The 18,897-nt window shown below is 38.2% G+C and overlaps 2 protein-coding genes across 2 annotated transcripts; both read right to left on the reverse strand.

Annotated features, from left to right (window-relative positions):
- Positions 1-649: 649 nt before the first annotated feature.
- On the reverse strand, positions 650-1,210 carry LOC121389851 (flocculation protein FLO11-like). The gene has a single exon (XM_041521499.1). It carries the CDS (start codon positions 1,208-1,210, stop codon positions 650-652), a length of 561 nt encoding a protein of 186 aa, XP_041377433.1.
- Positions 1,211-1,242: 32 nt separating this feature from the next.
- Positions 1,243-2,199, reverse strand: LOC121389852 (flocculation protein FLO11-like). The gene has a single exon (XM_041521500.1). It carries the CDS (start codon positions 2,197-2,199, stop codon positions 1,243-1,245), a length of 957 nt encoding a protein of 318 aa, XP_041377434.1.
- Between the last annotated feature and the right edge of the window lie 16,698 nt (positions 2,200-18,897).

Below are 18,897 nucleotides of genomic sequence, written 5' to 3' on the forward strand. Positions count from 1 at the left end.
CTAAACCTGGCCGAAGTGCACCCATTTCACACTAATAGTTCAACATTTCGATGGAATTACAACACAGAGGTTTTCAGTGTTAACAAGTTACACGTTTGCACACTACATGGTCTCTCCTGTCAACATCAGTCAATAATCGCCACTTCAAAGCTGTCTGCTATACAACTATCGCAGTCAAACAGCAGACTACATGGCCTCTCCTGTCAACACCAGTCAATAATCGCCACTTCAAAGCTGTCTGCCATACAACTATCGCAGTCAAACAGCAGACTACTTATGCGGATATATTTCCGCATTTTGGGGACGATAATAGTGAGGGAGGGTAGATCAGTTGTAAAGCGCTCGCCTGATGCTCGGTCGGTCTAGGATCGATCCCCGTCGGTGGCAAACTGGGCTATTTCTCATTCCAGACAATGCACACCATGAATGGTATACCAAAGACCGTGGTACGTGCTATCCTGTCTGTGGGATGAAGCATATAAAATATCCTTTGCTACTAATGGAAAAAATATAGTGTGTTTCCTCTCACAATTACCAAATGTTTGAGATCCAATAGCCGATGATTAATAAATATTATGTGCTCTAGTGGTGTCGTTTAACAAAACAAACTTTAACTTTAGATAATTGTGATCTGTGGCCGTCTGAGTTTCTACTGAAATATGTTTCTGATGTCACGGACAATCGCCGGTACATCGGCTATCACCAGCAGCAGGAATGGCAAACTCATGAATATACCGGCCATGTAACCGATTGATGTCGATGATCGGCGATGGTCGGGTGCACTCGTTTTTTTCCGTATCGTCGCAGATAGCTTCTTCGTGTCCAATCTTAACTTGTTGACGATTCGTTGAAGAATGTCGGTCAGTTCCGCTTGTGAAAGATTGGCTCTTGAGAGCGAGGTGCAGAAAATGTCATGCGTGTTGTGTGTTTGATTGACAGATGACGTCATATCCGGAAACACAGCGATGACTGGGGTTGGTGTCATGGTAACAATGCTGTCAACATTTGTAGTGACTGGGGTTGGTGTCATGGTAACAGTGCTGTCAACAGTTGTAGTGGCTGGGGTTGGTGTCATGGTAACAGTGCTGTCAACAGTTGTAGTGGCTGGGGTTGGTGTCATGGTAACAGTGCTGTCAACAGTTGTAGTGGCTGGGGTTGGTGTCATGGTAACAGTGCTGTCAACAGTTGTAGTGGCTGGGGTTGGTGTCATGGTAACAGTGTTGTCAACAGGTTTCAGTGTTGTCAACAGTTGTAGTGGCTCGGTGTCATGGTAACAGTGCTGTCAACATTTGTAGTGGCTGGGGTTCCTTTCATGGTAAAGGTGCTGTCAACAGTTGCAGTGGATGGGGTTGGTTTCATGGTAACAGTGCTGTCAACAGTTGCAGTGGATGGGGTTGGTGTCATGGTAACAGTGCTGTCAACAGATGTAGTGGCTGGGGTTGGTTTCATGGTAAAAGTGCTGTCAACAGTAGTAGTGGCTTGGGTTGGTGTCATGGTAACAATGCTGTCAAAAGTTGTAGCAGCTGGGGTTGGTGTCATGGTAACAATGCTGTCAACAGTTGTAGTGGCTGGGGTTGGTGTCATGGTAACAGTGCTGTCAACAGTTTTAGTAGCTAGGGTTCGTGTCATGATAACAGTGCTGTCAACAGTTGTAGTGGCTGGAGTTGGTATCATGGTCACGGTGCTGTCAACAGTTTTAGTGGCTGGAGTTGGTGTCATAGTAACGGTGCTGTCAACAGTTTTAGTGGCTGGAGTTGGTGACATGGCAACAGTGCTGTCAACTGCGGAAGTGGCTGGAGTTGGTGTCATAGTAACGGTGCTGTCAACAGTTTTAGTGGCTGGGGTTGGTGAAATGGCAACAGTGCTGTCAGCTGCTGAAGTGGCTGGAGTTGGTGTCATAGTAACGGTGCTGTCAACAGTTTTAGTGGCTGGAGTTGGTGACATGGCAACAGTGCTGTCAACTGCTGAAGTGGCTGGAGTTGGTGTCATAGTAACGGTGCTGTCAACAGTTTTAGTGGCTGGAGTTGGTGAAATGGCAACAGTGCTGTCAACAGTCGTAGTGGCTGGGGTTGGTGTCATGTTGATAGTGCTTTCAACAGTTGTAGTGACAGGCGTTGGTGACATGGTAACGGTTTCGACAACAGTTTCAGCCGTTGTAATGATGTCGACCACATTTGCTGTGTCTGGTGTTGCTGTCATGGTATCGACAGACTGGGTCGCAGTCGGGGATGGTGTTTATAAATGTGAATAATTCAAAGTTGTAGTGACACATGTATATTTCCGAAAACATACAACTAATCAAATAAGTAAACAAATAAAGAAATAAAAAGCGTATACATAGACATGTAAATGCATGTATTCAGTATCTCACTACACATATTTCATATGTTAAACCCATTTAAATGCCCGTCTTTCTAACTGATAGATTGCCGAGAGAACGGGTTCTCGTTGGCACTGGCGCTTGCGAACTACATTATTAAGCTTATTAACAAAATGAGAACAGTCAATTTCAGGTTAACCCATGCGTCACAGATCAATCAATTTCGATCGTGTTTTTCTTCACTGGATGGTATATATAGAATATCAGGTTACTACGTTTCGATATCGTGGTTATTTGGCGAGGTTTTGATAACGGCGTAACAGACGAGCTTCAGCTGATAGTATTATCATGTAGAAACTACTACCGGAAGTCGGATAATAGCAGGTGCCCGAAAGCATCTTGGGAATGGCATTGCCAGCCAAAACGTTGTGTGTTTTCACGTTTTAAATAAAATAATTTGATTATATTTGAAAGTCTGTAGTGTCACAGCTTTACAATTGTTTTACATTTTTTGTGAAAATAAACTCCAGTTTGTGTGTGACCTGACGATCTACATCACTGGCTGCTAGAAACTGTGACGTCAGATATTTCCAATGTAAACATTCTTTGCAGGAAGCTACTTGCATTTTGTTTCAAAATGTTTAATTTGAAACGCTGGCTAGTTCCGAATGGGAGCGAATAATGGAGAATTGAAAAATAAGAGGTAATTTGACGCTACAGGAAGTTTAAATGTTATATTTATTTATGCAGTTCAACAATTATTGCTGTAAATGAATGTTCGAAAAATTAGAAAACTACCTACCTGAAAATGGAGCAAACATCCGTCATGCGCACAAGTCATTTGCTAGTGACCTGATAATACATAGCAATGCCAATGTTATCATGTTAGCAACTGATGTGTTATCAAGCAGTGACATAATAACACTTTGAATTATCATGTAGGGGTTATCGGGTCATAAGAAGTATGGTTGCATGATAAGTATAGCTGTCGCGACCGGGTTATCACCTAGTGTATACGCGCGTGTATGTGTTATTAGTGTCTATTATCGTAAATAATGAATGGAGTTGTCACCATGCAACGGGTGTGTAAGAAATTATTACTCCCCTACCGGTCCAACCGGAGGGAACTATAGGTTTTATTTCCGTCCGCCTGTGTGTCCGGCTCTCCGTCTGTCTGTCCGTCTCTCCGTCTGTCTGTCCGTCTGTCCGTCCGTCTGTCCAACATATGTTTACTGGATGTTTTTTGTTACAGATCAAGTTTGACTTTCATGGCGATTTACTTATTGTTGACGGAGATATGGCCCTGAACTTAGGAGATATGAAAATTAGTTTTCCAGACTTTTTTCCAGAAGGAATTCAGATATTAACCTGAAATTTTGTGTATAGCTTTATCATGTACTTTGACAGATCAAGTTTGACATTCATGGCGATTTACCTATTTTTAACGGAGTTATGACCCTTGAACTTAGACAATGTGAAAATTGGTTTTCCGGACTTCTTTTTTAGAAGGCCTTGAGATAATGAACTGACATTTTGTGTATAGCTTTATTATATACTGATACAGATCAAGTTTCGAGGCAATTTACTCATTTTTCACGGAGTTGTGACCCTTGAACTTAGGCAATGTGAAAATGTTTTTTTCGGACTTTATCATGTACTGTTACAGATTAAGTTTAACTTTCATGGCAATTTACCTATTTATGATAGAATTATGGCCCTTGATCTTAGGTTATATTAAAAAAAAATCCGGACTTTTGTTTTGTAATACCAGAAAATACTGAGGTGAAATTCTGTATATAGCTGTATCATGTACAGTTACAGATTAAGTTTAACTTTCATGGTGAGTTACCCACTTGTTACAGAGTTATGGGCCTTGAATGAACTTGGTAGATCAGGAAAAGGGGACGTATAGGAATGTTACCTACCTGTAGCAGCAGTATCAGTCCAGTGTTGACACGGTGTAGGAATGTCAGCTATGTGTTATCAGTATCAGTCCAGTGTTGACACGGTGTAGGAATGTCAGCTACCTGTGTTATCAGTATCAGTCCAGTGTTGGCACGGTGTAGGAATGTTACCTACCTGTGTTATCAGTATCAGTCCAGTGTTGGCACGGTGTAGGAATGTTACCTACCTGTGTTATCAGTATCAGTCCAGTGTTGGCACGGTGTAGGAATGTTACCTACCTGTGTTGTTGGGTCAGTCACAGTGTTGACACGGTGTAGGAAGGAATGTTACCTACCTGTGTTATCAGTATCAGTCCAGTGTTGACACGGTGTAGGAATGTCAGCTATGTGTTATCAGTATCAGTCCAGTGTTGGCACGGTGTAGGAATGTTACCTACCTGTGTTATCAGTATCAGTCCAGTGTTGGCACGGTGTAGGAATGTTACCTACCTGTGTTATCAGTATCAGTCCAGTGTTGGCACGGTGTAGGAATGTTACCTACCTGTGTTAGCAGTATCAGTCCAGTGTTGGCACGGTGTAGGAATGTTACCTACCTGTGTTATCAGTATCAGTCCAGTGTTGGCACGGTGTAGGAATGTTACCTACCTGTGTTAGCAGTATCAGTCCAGTGTTGGCACGGTGTAGGAATGTTACCTACCTGTGTTATCAGTATCAGTCCAGTGTTGGCACGGTGTAGGAATGTTACCTACCTGTGTTATCAGTATCAGTCCAGTGTTGGCACGGTGTAGGAATGTTACCTACCTGTGTTATCAGTATCAGTCCAGTGTTGGCACGGTGTAGGAATGTTACCTACCTGTGTTATCAGTATCAGTCCAGTGTTGGCACGGTGTAGGAATGTTACCTACCTGTGTTATCAGTATCAGTCCAGTGTTGGCACGGTGTAGGAATGTTACCTACCTGTGTTATCAGTATCAGTCCAGTGTTGGCACGGTGTAGGAATGTTACCTACCTGTGTTATCAGTATCAGTCCAGTGTTGGCACGGTGTAGGAATGTTACCTACCTGTGGTAGCAGTATCAGTCCAGTGTTGGCACGGTGTAGGAATGTTACCTACCTGTGGTATCAGTATCAGTCCAGTGTTGGCACGGTGTAGGAATGTTACCTACCTGTGTTATCAGTATCAGTCCAGTGTTGGCACGGTGTAGGAATGTTACCTACCTGTGTTATCAGTATCAGTCCAGTGTTGGCACGGTGTAGGAATGTTACCTACCTGTGGTATCAGTATCAGTCCAGTGTTGGCACGGTGTAGGAATGTTACCTACCTGTGTTAACAGTATCAGTCCAGTGTTGGCACGGTGTAGGAATGTTACCTACCTGTGGTATCAGTATCAGTCCAGTGTTGGCACGGTGTAGGAATGTTACCTACCTGTGTTAGCAGTATCAGTCCAGTGTTGGCACGGTGTAGGAATGTTACCTACCTGTGGTATCAGTATCAGTCCAGTGTTGGCACGGTGTAGGAATGTTACCTACCTGTGTTATCAGTATCAGTCCAGTGTTGGCACGGTGTAGGAATGTTACCTACCTGTGTTAGCAGTATCAGTCCAGTGTTGGCACGGTGTAGGAATGTTACCTACCTGTGTTATCAGTATCAGTCCAGTGTTGGCACGGTGTAGGAATGTTACCTACCTGTGTTATCAGTATCAGTCCAGTGTTGGCACGGTGTAGGAATGTTACCTACCTGTGTTATCAGTATCAGTCCAGTGTTGGCACGGTGTAGGAATGTTACCTACCTGTGTTATCAGTATCAGTCCAGTGTTGGCACGGTGTAGGAATGTTACCTACCTGTGTTATCAGTATCAGTCCAGTGTTGGCACGGTGTAGGAATGTTACCTACCTGTGTTATCAGTATCAGTCCAGTGTTGGCACGGTGTAGGAATGTTACCTACCTGTGTTATCAGTATCCGTCCAGTGTTGGCACGGTGTAGGAATGTTACCTACCTGTGTTAGCAGTATCCGTCCAGTGTTGGCACGGTGTAGGAATCCTGCTTTTGTCGTCAGTTGTTCTGTAGGAATCTGTGTTTGTGTTGTTCACTGAATCTGACAAAGAAAATAATCAGACGTTATTGGGTGATTGGTAAGTTCTGAGTCTCACATAGAAACGATGTTGGAGGGGTTTTAAGGCAGGACGTAGTCCAGTCGTAAAGCGCTCGTCTGATGGCGGTTGGTCTGGTCGATCGCCGCCTTTTCCATGGGGTCTTGTTCCCGCCACACAACTGGTACATCAAAGGTCGTCGTATGTGTCATCCTGTCTGTGTGATGGTGTATATAAAAGACACCTTGCTACTAATCGAAAAATGCAGTGGGTTTCCTCTCTATGACTATATGTCAAAATTAGCAAATATTTGACAGCCATTAGCCGATGATTAATACATCGATGTACTCTAGTGGTGTCGTTAAACAGGACAAACTATAACTTAGGAGAGATTTTATCCCAGTTCACAAACTACTTCTTATTGTACTTCCTTGTTACTGTGAAATGCTATAAATCTCTAATTAATATCTTACTGGACTTGCCAGGTCTCTCGCAGATGAAGTCGTTATGGTGTGAACAATCATTCTATAAATCTCTAATTAATATCTTACTGGACTTGCCAGGTCTCTCGTAGATGAAGTCGTTATGGTGTGGACAACCATTCTATAAATCTCTAATTAATATCTTACTGGACTAGCCAGGTCTCTCGCAGATGAAGTCGTTATGGTGTGAACAATCATTCTATAAATCTCTAATTAATATCTTACTGGACTTGCCAGGTCTCTCGTAGATGAAGTCGTTATGGTGTGGACAATCATGCTATAAATCTCTAATTAATATCTTACTGGACTAGCCAGGTCTCTCGCAGATGAAGTCGTTATGGTGTGGACAACCATGCTATAAATCTCTAGTTAATATCTTATTGGATTTGCCAGATCTCTCGCAGATGAAGTCGTTATGGTGTGGACAACCATGCTAGAAACCTCTAATTAAAATCTTACTGGACTTGCCAGGCCTCTCGCAGATGAAGTCGTTATGGTGTGGACAATCATTCTATAAATCTCTAATTAATATCTTATTGGACTTGCCAGGCCTCTCGCAGATGAAGTCGTTATGGTGTCGACAACCATGCTATAAATCTCTAGTGAATATCTTACTGGACTTGCCAGGTCTCTCGTAGATGAAGTCGTTATGGTGTGGACAACCATTCTATAAATCTCTATTTAATATATTACTGGACTTGCCAGGCCTCTCGCAGATGAAGTCGTTATGGTGTGGACAATCATTCTATAAATCTCTAATTAATATCTTACTGAACTTGCCAGGTCTCTCGTAGATGAAGTCGTTATGGTGTGGACAATCATTCCATAAATCTCTAATTAATATCTTACTGGACTTGCCAGGCCTCTCGTAGATGAAGTCGTTATGGTGTGGACAATCATGTTAGAAACCTCTAATTAAAATCTTACTGGACTTGCCAGGCTTCTCGCAGATGATGTCGATACGGTGTGGAGAACCATGCTAGAAACCTCTAATTAAAATCTTACTGCAATTGCCAGGCCTCTCGCAGATGAAGTCGTTATGGTGTGGACAACCATGCTAGAAACCTCTAATTAAAACCATACTGGAATTGCCAGGCCTCTTACAGATGAAGTAGTTACGGTGTGGACAATCATTCTGTAAATCTCTAATTAAAATCTTACTGGAATTGCCAGGCTTATCGCAAATGAAGTAGTGATGGTGTTGACATTGCTTTCTTCCCATACGAAGTATCTGTGTCTTTGTCTGAAGCACTGTTTATCAGAAGTATACTTTTTATCAGATATTTTGTCAAAGTTCTCCCACTCGTCAGTATTCAGGAGAGTACACTGTCGGTCTGACCAGGTGAACGCTGTGTCAGCGGCTCTGTGTAGTCCAATCCAGGTGACCACGTTATCACTGTAACAAACAAAACATATATCACAGGAGAGTACACTGTGGGTCTGACCAGGTGAATGCTGTGTCAGCGGCTCTGTGTAGTCCAATCCAGGTGACCACGTTATCACAGTAACAAACAACAAACATATATCACAGGAGAGTACACTGTGGGTCTGACCAGGTGAATGCTGTGTCAGCGGCTCTGTGTAGTCCAATCCAGGTGACCACGTTATCACAGTAACAAACAACAAACATATATCACAGGAGAGTACACCGAGGGTCTGACCAGGGGGACGCTTTGTCAGCGGCTCTGTGTAGTCCAATCCAGGTGACCACGTTATCACTGTAACAAACAACAAACATATATCACAGGAGAGTATACCGAGGGTCTGACCAGGGGGACGCTTTGTCAGCGGCTCTGTGTAGTCCAATCCAGGTGACCACGTTATCACTGTAACAAACAACAAACATATATCACAGGAGAGTATACCGAGGGTCTGACCAGGGGGACGCTTTGTCAGCGGCTCTGTGTAGTCCAATCCAGGTGACCACGTTATCACTGTAACAAACAAAACATATATCACAGGAGAGTACACCGAGGGTCTGACCAGGGGGACGCTTTGTCAGCGGCTCTGTGTAGTCCAATCCAGGTGACCACGTTATCACTGTAACAAACAAAACATATATCACAGGAGAGTACACCGAGGGTCTGACCAGATGAACGCTTTGTCAGCGGCTCTGTGTAGACCAATCCAGGTGACCACGTTATCAATGTAACAAACAACAAACATATATCACAGGAGAGTACACCGAGGATCTGACCAGGTGAACGCTGTGTCAGCTGCTCTGTGTAGACCAACCCAGATGGTTACGTTAACACTGTAACAAACAACAAACATATATTACATTAAAACATTTAAAACGTTTTGATTAAGAAGATGGTTTTCAATCCAAATGACAGTTAACTGATTATACATACCTTCACTGTGAGAAAACAACAACAACATATATTACATTAAAACATTTAAAACGTTTTGATTAAGAAGATGGTTCCCAGTCCAAATGATTATACATACCTTCAATGTGAGAAAACAAATACTATATTACATTAAAACATTTAAAACGTTTTGATTAAGAAGATGGTTTCCAGTCCAAATGATTATACCTTCACTGTGAGAAAACAAACCATATATTACATTAAAACATTTAAAACGTTTTGATTAAGAAGATGGTTCCCAGTCCAAATGATTATACCTTCACTGTGAGAAAACAAACCATATATTACATTAAAACATTTAAAACGTTTTGATTGAGAAGATGGTTCCCAGTCCAAATGATTATACCTTCACTGTGAGAAAACAAACCATATATTACATTAAAACGTTTTGATTAAGAAGATGGTTCCCAGTCCAAATGATTATACCTTCACTGTGAGAAAACAAACCATACATTACATTAAAACATTTAAAACGTTTTGATTGAGAAGATGGTTTCCAGTCCAAATGATTATACCTTCACTGTGAGAAAACAAACCATATATTACATTAAAACGTTTTGATTAAGAAGATGGTTCCCAGTCCAAATGATTATACCTTCACTGTAAGAAAACAAACCATATATTGAAACGTTTAAAACGTTTTGATTAAGAAGATGGTTCCCAGGCCAAACGAGTATACCTTCACTGTGAGAAAACAAACCATATATTACATTAAAACATTTAAAACGTTTTGACTAAGAAGATGGTTCCCAGTCCAAACGAGTATACCTTCACTGTGAGAAAACAAACCATATATTACATTAAAACATTTAAAACGTTTTGACTAAGAAGATGGTTCCCAGTCCAAACGAGTATACCTTCACTGTGAGAAAACAAACTATATATTACATTAAAACATTTAAAACGTTTTGATTAAGAAGATGGTTCTCAGTCCAAATGATTATACATACCTTCAATGTGAGAAAACAAATACTATATTACATTAAAACATTTAAAACGTTTTGATTGAGAAGATGGTTTCCAGTCCAAATGATTATTCCTTCACTGTGAGAAAACAAACCATATATTACATTAAAACGTTTTGATTAAGAAGATGGTTCCCAGTCCAAACGAGTATACCTTTACTGTGAGAAAACAAAACATATATTACATTAAAACATTTAAAACGTTTTGACTAAGAAGATGGTTCCCAGTCCAAACGAGTATTCCTTCACTGTGAGAAAACAAACCATATATTACATTAAAACGTTTTGATTAAGAAGATGGTTCCCAGTCCAAATGATTATACCTTCACTGTAAGAAAACAAACCATATATTGAAACGTTTAAAATGTTTTGATTAAGAAGATGGTTCCCAGTCCAAACGAGTATACCTTCACTGTGAGAAAACAAACCATATATTACATTAAAACATTTAAAAAGTTTTGACTAAGAAGATGGTTCCCAGTCCAAACGAGTATACCTTCACTGTGAGAAAACAAACTATATATTACATTGAAACATTTAAAACGTTTCGATTAAGAAGACGGTTCCCAGTTCAAATGATTGTATCTTCACTGTTTGAAAACAACAACAACATATATTACATTAAAACATTTAAAACGTTTTGATTAAGAAGATGGTTCCCAGTTCAAATCATTATACCTTCACTGTGAGAAAACAAACCATATATTACATTGAAACATTTAAAACGTTTTGATTAAAAATATGGTTTCCAGTCCAAATGATTATACCTTCACTGTGAGAAAACAAACCATATATTACATTAAAACATTTAAAACGTTTTGATTCAGAAGATGGTTCCCAGTCCAAATGATTATACATAACGTCACTGTGAGAAAACAACAACATATATTACATTAAACATTTAAAACGTTTTGATTAAGAAGATGGTTCCCAGTCCAAATGATTATACCTTCACTGTGAGAAAACAACAACAGCATATATTACATTAAAACATTTAAAACGTTTTGAGTAAGAAGATGGTTCCCAGTCCAAATGATTATACCTTCACTGTGAGAAAACAACAACAACATATATTACATTAAAACATTTAAAACGTTTTGATTAAAAAGATGGTTCCCAGTCCAAATGATTATACCTTTACTGTGAGAAAACAAACCATATATTACATTAAAACATTTAAAACGTTTTGATTAAGAAGATGGTTCCCAGTCCAGATCATTATACCTTTACTGTGAGAAAACAAACCATATATTACATTAAAACACTTAAAACGTTTTGATTAAGGAGATGGTTCCCAGTCCAAATGATTATACCTTCACTGTGAGAAAACAAACCATATATTACATTAACACATTTAAAACGTTTTGATTAAGAAGATGGTTCCCAGTCCAAATGATTATACCTTCACTGTGAGAAAACAACAACAGCATATATTACATTAAAACATTTAAAACGTTTTGAGTAAGAAGATGGTTCCCAGTCCAAATGATTATACCTTCACTGTGAGAAAACAACAACAACATATATTACATTAAAACATTTAAAACGTTTTGATTAAAAAGATGGTTCCCAGTCCAAATGATTATACCTTTACTGTGAGAAAACAAACCATATATTACATTAAAACATTTAAAACGTTTTGATTAAGAAGATGGTTCCCAGTCCAGATCATTATACCTTTACTGTGAGAAAACAAACCATATATTACATTAAAACACTTAAAACGTTTTGATTAAGGAGATGGTTCCCAGTCCAAATGATTATACCTTCACTGTGAGAAAACAAACCATATATTACATTAACACATTTAAAACGTTTTGATTAAGAAGATGGTTCCCAGTCCAAATGATTATACCTTCACTGTGAGAAAACAACAACAACATATATTACATTGAAACGTTTGGATTTAAGGATTGTCTGTTATTATTTTTACGTTTACTTAGGGTAATATCGATAATAAAGAAATTATTACACTCGCGTGTGAATCGTACTGATTTTACGAAACTCATGTCAGGATTCATATATTACCCTCTCTCTCTCGGACAATATAAGACTCCTGACAGTAGGTTCGTAAAATCAGCACCACACACACGCTCGAATAATAATCTCTGTTTACAACAATGGTTGTTTTTCTTACGAACGCTCATATGCTGTCCAGAGACTTCTGGGAGCATTCAAAAAGTTTTATTGCAGACTACTGGAGGCCATATATCTACTAAATATATCTACTCAATATGATATATCTACCAAATATGATATATCTACTCAATGTGATTATATCTATTAAATATGATATATCTACTCACTATGATGTATCTACTCACAATGATATATCTACTCACTATGATATATCTACCAAATATGTATATCTACTCAATATGATATATCTATTAAATATGATATATCTACTCAATATGACATATCGTTTAAATATGATATATCTACTCAATATGATATATCATCTAAATATATATAGTCTCAATATGATATATCTACTCAATATGATATATCTACTTTATTTTGAACTTGTGCATGCTTTTTCAACTCTTTGGTACAACTTGCACATTTTTACCATCGTTTCAGATGGAGTGACGTACTTTAAAGTTGTGTTTGGCAGTAATAACGACTGATGACACAAGTAAGCAGGATAACCTCTTCTTTCGCGAACACCTGATATCATCACTGTTTTGACAGTGATTCATGAGTGCATGTCATTACAACTATATTTATTCTAATGAGCTCTGTCCTGTGCTAGTTTTGATTTAGTAAACTGGTCTGAGAGTGGCAGTCCTCTTTGTGGCGATGCAGGGCGGATGTATTGTCCAGTAAAGGATCTCGGGATACTTGACGATACCACTAGAGCACATTGATTTATTAATCATCAGCTATTGAATGTCAAACTGGTAATTTTGACATATAGTCTTAGGAAGAAAACCAGCTATATTTGTTTATTAGTAGCAAGGGGTCTTTTATATAAACCATCCCACAGACAGGATAGCACATACCACGGCCATTGATTTCAAAATGATCGTAGACCCGTCGCGTATTGGAGACCGGTGTTAAAGAAATGCAAGTCCCAGGAACAGTGGTCCCATAGGACCTCCATACCTAAGGATCATTAATTCTACCCGGACTTGCATTCCGGATTTAATGTTGCTATTTTAGTTTCTATATAGTACACCCAAGACTTATATTCCTACTGGATTTAGATTCCTGTCACAGTGGAAGGAACGCTTGTCCGCTAGTAATACTGGTCCGCCTGGGTATTAATAGGAATCAGTATGTTATAGGGTACACTTCTGCACGAGTTAGCAGAAAAAAATAACGTAAAACACCTCCAGATTTTGCTTGTCCCCCCTCGTAGTGTAATGGATAGGTGTAGTGTTCTAAATACTAGCAATGTGGGTTCGAATCTCAAAGCCACGCAATTAAAAAAAATTTTACTTTAATATTACTCTATTGATTTTTTTTTACCACAATAGGCACGAGAGATAATGTTTGTAATCGTATTACACTTTGATTGGAACTTGAATCCAGTGCATATATCTGATATATTTGGCAACAGAAATGTTTTGGAATCTTTTAAATTCCATCCAGAATTAATTGTAAAATTTGTAAAACACTTTGACTTCTATACAAAGTTTTAAAATATACTTACCTTGATTCTATGTATTGTATTATACTTTTCACCCACAGCTCCTTACACTGTCTTTTTTACAAAAATATATATAACTAATATTTTCATATACACCCAATAGCCGATGTGTATTTTTGTACTGGGGTGTCGTTAAGCATCCATTCATTCATTCATTCATTCATTGTTTTTTTTTCAAACGTATATAAACCAACGCCTTCATACAAACACGTTCGTGCATTCAACATGACTGAAAATACGACACAAAAATGTCTTAAACCAGAAATAGAAGAACTTGTTTTTTATTTGCAAGATGGAATTTATGAAAGGGTAACAACAAACTCGAGGAAACGGACCATTAGAAGGACAGCCAAAACAACCTTCAAAGTAAGATACTATAAGTCAGCATTAGGAAGTATAGGTTCATATTTATACTCTATCATAACGCGTGTAACTTGTGTTTCTCACAATATTTGTTCGCCAGACTTTCATTCCTAGTAATACAAGATACTATAAGTCACATTATGAAGCATAGGTTCATATTTATACTTTGTCGTAACGCGTGTAACTTGTGTTTCTCACAATATTTGTCCGCCAGACTTTCATTACTCGTACTACAAGATACTATAAGTCACATTATGAAGTATAGTTTCATATTTATACTCTGTCGTAACGCGTGTAACTTGTGTTTCTCACAATATTTGTCCGCCAGACTTTCATTCCTCGTACTACAAGATACTATAAGTCACATTATGAAGCATAGGTTCATATTTATACTCTATCATAACGCGTGTAACTTGTGTTTCTCACAATATTTGTTCGCCAGACTTTCATTCCTAGTAATACAAGATACTATAAGTCACATTATGAAGCATAGGTTCATATTTATACTTTGTCGTAACGCGTGTAACTTGTGTTTCTCACAATATTTGTTCGCCAGACTTTCATTCCTAGTAATACAAGATACTATAAGTCACATTATGAAGCATAGGTTCATATTTATACTTTGTCGTAACGCGTGTAACTTGTGTTTCTCACAATATTTGTCCGCCAGACTTTCATTCCTCGTACTACAAGATACTATAAGTCACATTATGAAGCATAGGTTCATATTTATACTCTATCATAACGCGTGTAACTTGTGTTTCTCACAATATTTGTTCGCCAGACTTTCATTCCTTGTAATACAAGATACTATAAGTCACATTATGAAGCATAGGTTCATATTTATACTTTGTCGTAACGCGTGTAACTTGTGTTTCTCACAATATTTGTCCGCCAGACTTTCATTCCTCGTACTACAAGATACTATAAGTCACATTATGAAGTATAGTTTCATATTTATACTCTGTCGTAACGCGTGTAACTTGTGTTTCTCACAATATTTGTCCGCCAGACTTTCATTCCTCGTACTACAAGATACTATAAGTCACATTATGAAGTATAGTTTCATATTTATACTCTGTCATAACTCGTGTAACTTGTGTTTATACTCGGTCATAACGCGTGTAACTTGTGTTTATACTCTGTCATAACGCGTGTAACTTGTGTTTATACTCTGTCATAACGCGTGTAACTTGTGTTTATACTCTGTCATAACGCGTGTAACTTGTGTTTATACTCTGTAATAGCGCTTGTGTTTATACTCTGTCATAACGCGTGTAACTTGTGTTTATACTCTGACATAACGCGTGTAACTTGTGTTTATACTCTGTCGTAACGTGTGTAACTTGTGTTTATACTCTGTCGTAACGCGTGTAACTTGTGTTTATACTCTGTAATAACGCGTGTCACTTGTGTTTATACTCTGTGATAACGCGTGTAACTTGTGTTTATACTCTGTAATAGCGCGTGTAACTTGTGTTTATACTCTGTGATAACGCGTGTAACTTATATTTATACTCTGTAATAGCGCGTGTAACTTGTGTTTATACTCTGTGATAACGCGTGTAACTTGTGTTTATACTCTGTGATAGCGCGTGTAACTTGTGTTTATACTCTGTGATAACGCGTGTAACTTGTGTTTATACTCTGTGATAACGCGTGTAACTTGTGTTTATACTCTGTCGTAACGCGTGTAACTTGTGTTTATACTCTGTGATAGCGCGTGTAACTTGTGTTTATACTCTGTAATAGCGCGTGTAACTTGTGTTTATACTCTGTGATAACGCGTGTAACTTGTGTTTATACTCTGTGATAACGCGTGTAACTTGTGTTTATACTCTGTAATAGCGCTTGTGTTTATACTCTGTCATAACGCGTGTAACTTGTGTTTATACTCTGTCGTAACGCGTGTAACTTGTGTTTATACTCTGTCGTAACGTGTGTAACTTGTGTTTATACTCTGTCGTAACGCGTGTAACTTGTGTTTATACTCTGTAATAACGCGTGTAACTTGTGTTTATACTCTGTAATAGCGCGTGTAACTTGTGTTTATACTCTGTGATAACGCGTGTAACTTATATTTATACTCTGTAATAGCGCGTGTAACTTGTGTTTATACTCTGTGATAACGCGTGTAACTTGTGTTTATACTCTGTGATAGCGCGTGTAACTTGTGTTTATACTCTGTGATAACGCGTGTAACTTGTGTTGATACTCTGTGATAACGCGTGTAACTTGTGTTTCTACTCTGTCGTAACGCGTGTAACTTGTGTTTATACTCTGTGATAGCGCGTGTAACTTGTGTTTATACTCTGTAATAGCGCGTGTAACTTGTGTTTATACTCTGTGATAACGCGTGTAACTTGTGTTTATACTCTGTGATAACGCGTGTAACTTGTGTTTATACTCTGTGATAACGCGTGTAACTTGTGTTTATACTCTGTCGTAACGCGTGTAACTTGTGTTTATACTCTGTGATAACGCGTGTAACTTGTGTTTATACTCTGTCATAACGCGTGTAACTTGTGTTTATACTCTGTCGTAACGCGTGTAACTTGTGTTTATACTCTGTGATAACGCGTGTAACTTCTGTTTATATTCTGTGATAACGCGTGTAACTTGTGTTTATACTCTGTAATAACGCGTGTAACTTGCGTTTCTCACAATATTTGTCCATCAGACGTATGTTCCTAGTACTACAAGTCCGCCAGACTTTCATTCCTAGTACTACAAGTCCGCCGGACTCTCATTCCTAGTACTACAAGTCCGCCAGACTTTCATTCCTAGTACTACAAGTCCGCCAGACTCTCATTCCTAGTACTACAAGTCCGCCAGACTTTCATTCCTAGTACTACAAATACGCCAATAAGTCTTTTAAATGTTGATTATAAAATTATATCCAAAGTTCTTGCAAATGTTTAAAATTGGTTATGTCAGCTATTATTTGTCCTGAACAAACGTGTTGTGTTCTGGGTAGGGATATAGATGATAATATTATGTCAGTTCGTGATGTTATTGATTTTGTAGATATGAATAACCAGGATTTTTTAATTATTAAAATAGATCAAGAGAAGGCGTTTGATAGGGTATCGCATAGATTTATAGTCAAAGTTTTTAATAAATTTAATTTTGGTAATAAATTTATTTCTTGGATTAAAGTACTATATAATGATATTAAAAGTAGTGTTAAAATTAATGGTCATTTAACGCCTTTCTTTCCAGTTACTAGAGGTGTTAGACAGGGATGTCCCATTTCGATGATGCTCTATGTAATTGTTGCTGAACCTTTAAATAGTTTGTTCAAAAGTCAACAACAAATTAATGGAATAAAAATTAAACAATGAATTTAAATTTTTGTTATTTCAACATGCTCAGTCTGTTGAGGTGTTTTTCACACTTTCAATAATTTTTGTCTTGCTACGGGTGCAAAAGTTAATGTGGCAGGCTTGTATTGGTTGTCCCCTGCGCGTGCTGTAACCTCACCGTGGTGCAGGGGTGTAACATTCTCTTTGAGAATGGCCAATACAGCACAAAATTGAAGTTTTGAGTAAAATTCAGTATCCGTAAAATTCTGTGATATTTGTGTTTTTGCACAGTTCTTTACACTGTTTTTGTTTAAACCTTGAATTTTTATATTGATGTTGATCATCACTTTATTTATTTGCATTACCATAGTTTGATACCCAATAGCCGATGTATTTTTCGTGCTGGGGTGTCGTTAAACATTCATTCATTCATTCTTGTATTGGTTGTATATTGAGGTTATGGTAGGTTTAGGTTTTAATATAGTTAATTTGATATAGTTTGATAAAGTCTAGGTTTTAATGTATTTATTGAAATTGATTTTAGGCAAGTCTAACTTAAATAAAGCACAAACCATGCATGAGCAAAGTTCGGCTTCATCCCTGTTACTCCACACGTCCGTGTCTGTCTGTCTCCCCCTCCCCCCCCCCCCCCCCCCTCTCTCTCTCTCGCTCTCTCTCATTCTCTCTCTCTCTCTCTCTCTCTCTCTCTCTCTCTCTCTCTCTCTCTCGCACACACACACATACACACATGCATATGTATACACATATTGTTTAATAAGTGCTCTATATACAAGTGTATAGCGTTAACTATGTATCGTTTATGTATATACAATAATACCATGTACATCAATGATTCAAGGCCCCAACCTTGACCTTGCTTATGTTTCTGGGGACAATAAATAAATAAAAAAGTTCACTGACACATGAACTCTTTCTTTTGTCTGAGTATGAGCTTTTCCTTTTTTCTTTCTGCCTTAAGTCAGTTGCTATGTTCAATTGACTTGCTGACTTCAGATGTGCTGGTTGTGTTATAGTTTTTTAACTATTATTTGATCTGAAGACATCGAAACCCGAGTTTTCATCTGGTTAATGTTGGACCCAGATCCCATATATTTGGTAAGTTATTTGCAGTTAATATATATTAATGTCCTTACAGTTAGAACGTGCTAAATGTGAATGTTAGATATAACAATCACTTAGGTAAAACTATTATATGTATGTAAGCGCGGGAGTGTGTTTAAAGTATTCACATGAGTTGTATTTATTGCGTACGCTATGTGCAGTTCAGATATTGCCACGTGTAAGTGTACATTGTGATACATTGTCATAATTGATGATTGGATATTAATAATATGGATGATGATATACACGACGTAATGGCCATGAACAATATGTATGTACATGTGTAATATGTCGTGTTAGTCGGGTATATGTTTATGT

This window comes from Gigantopelta aegis, chromosome 15, assembly GCF_016097555.1.
Source record: "Gigantopelta aegis isolate Gae_Host chromosome 15, Gae_host_genome, whole genome shotgun sequence".
In the NCBI taxonomy this organism is placed as follows: domain Eukaryota; kingdom Metazoa; phylum Mollusca; class Gastropoda; order Neomphalida; family Peltospiridae; genus Gigantopelta; species Gigantopelta aegis.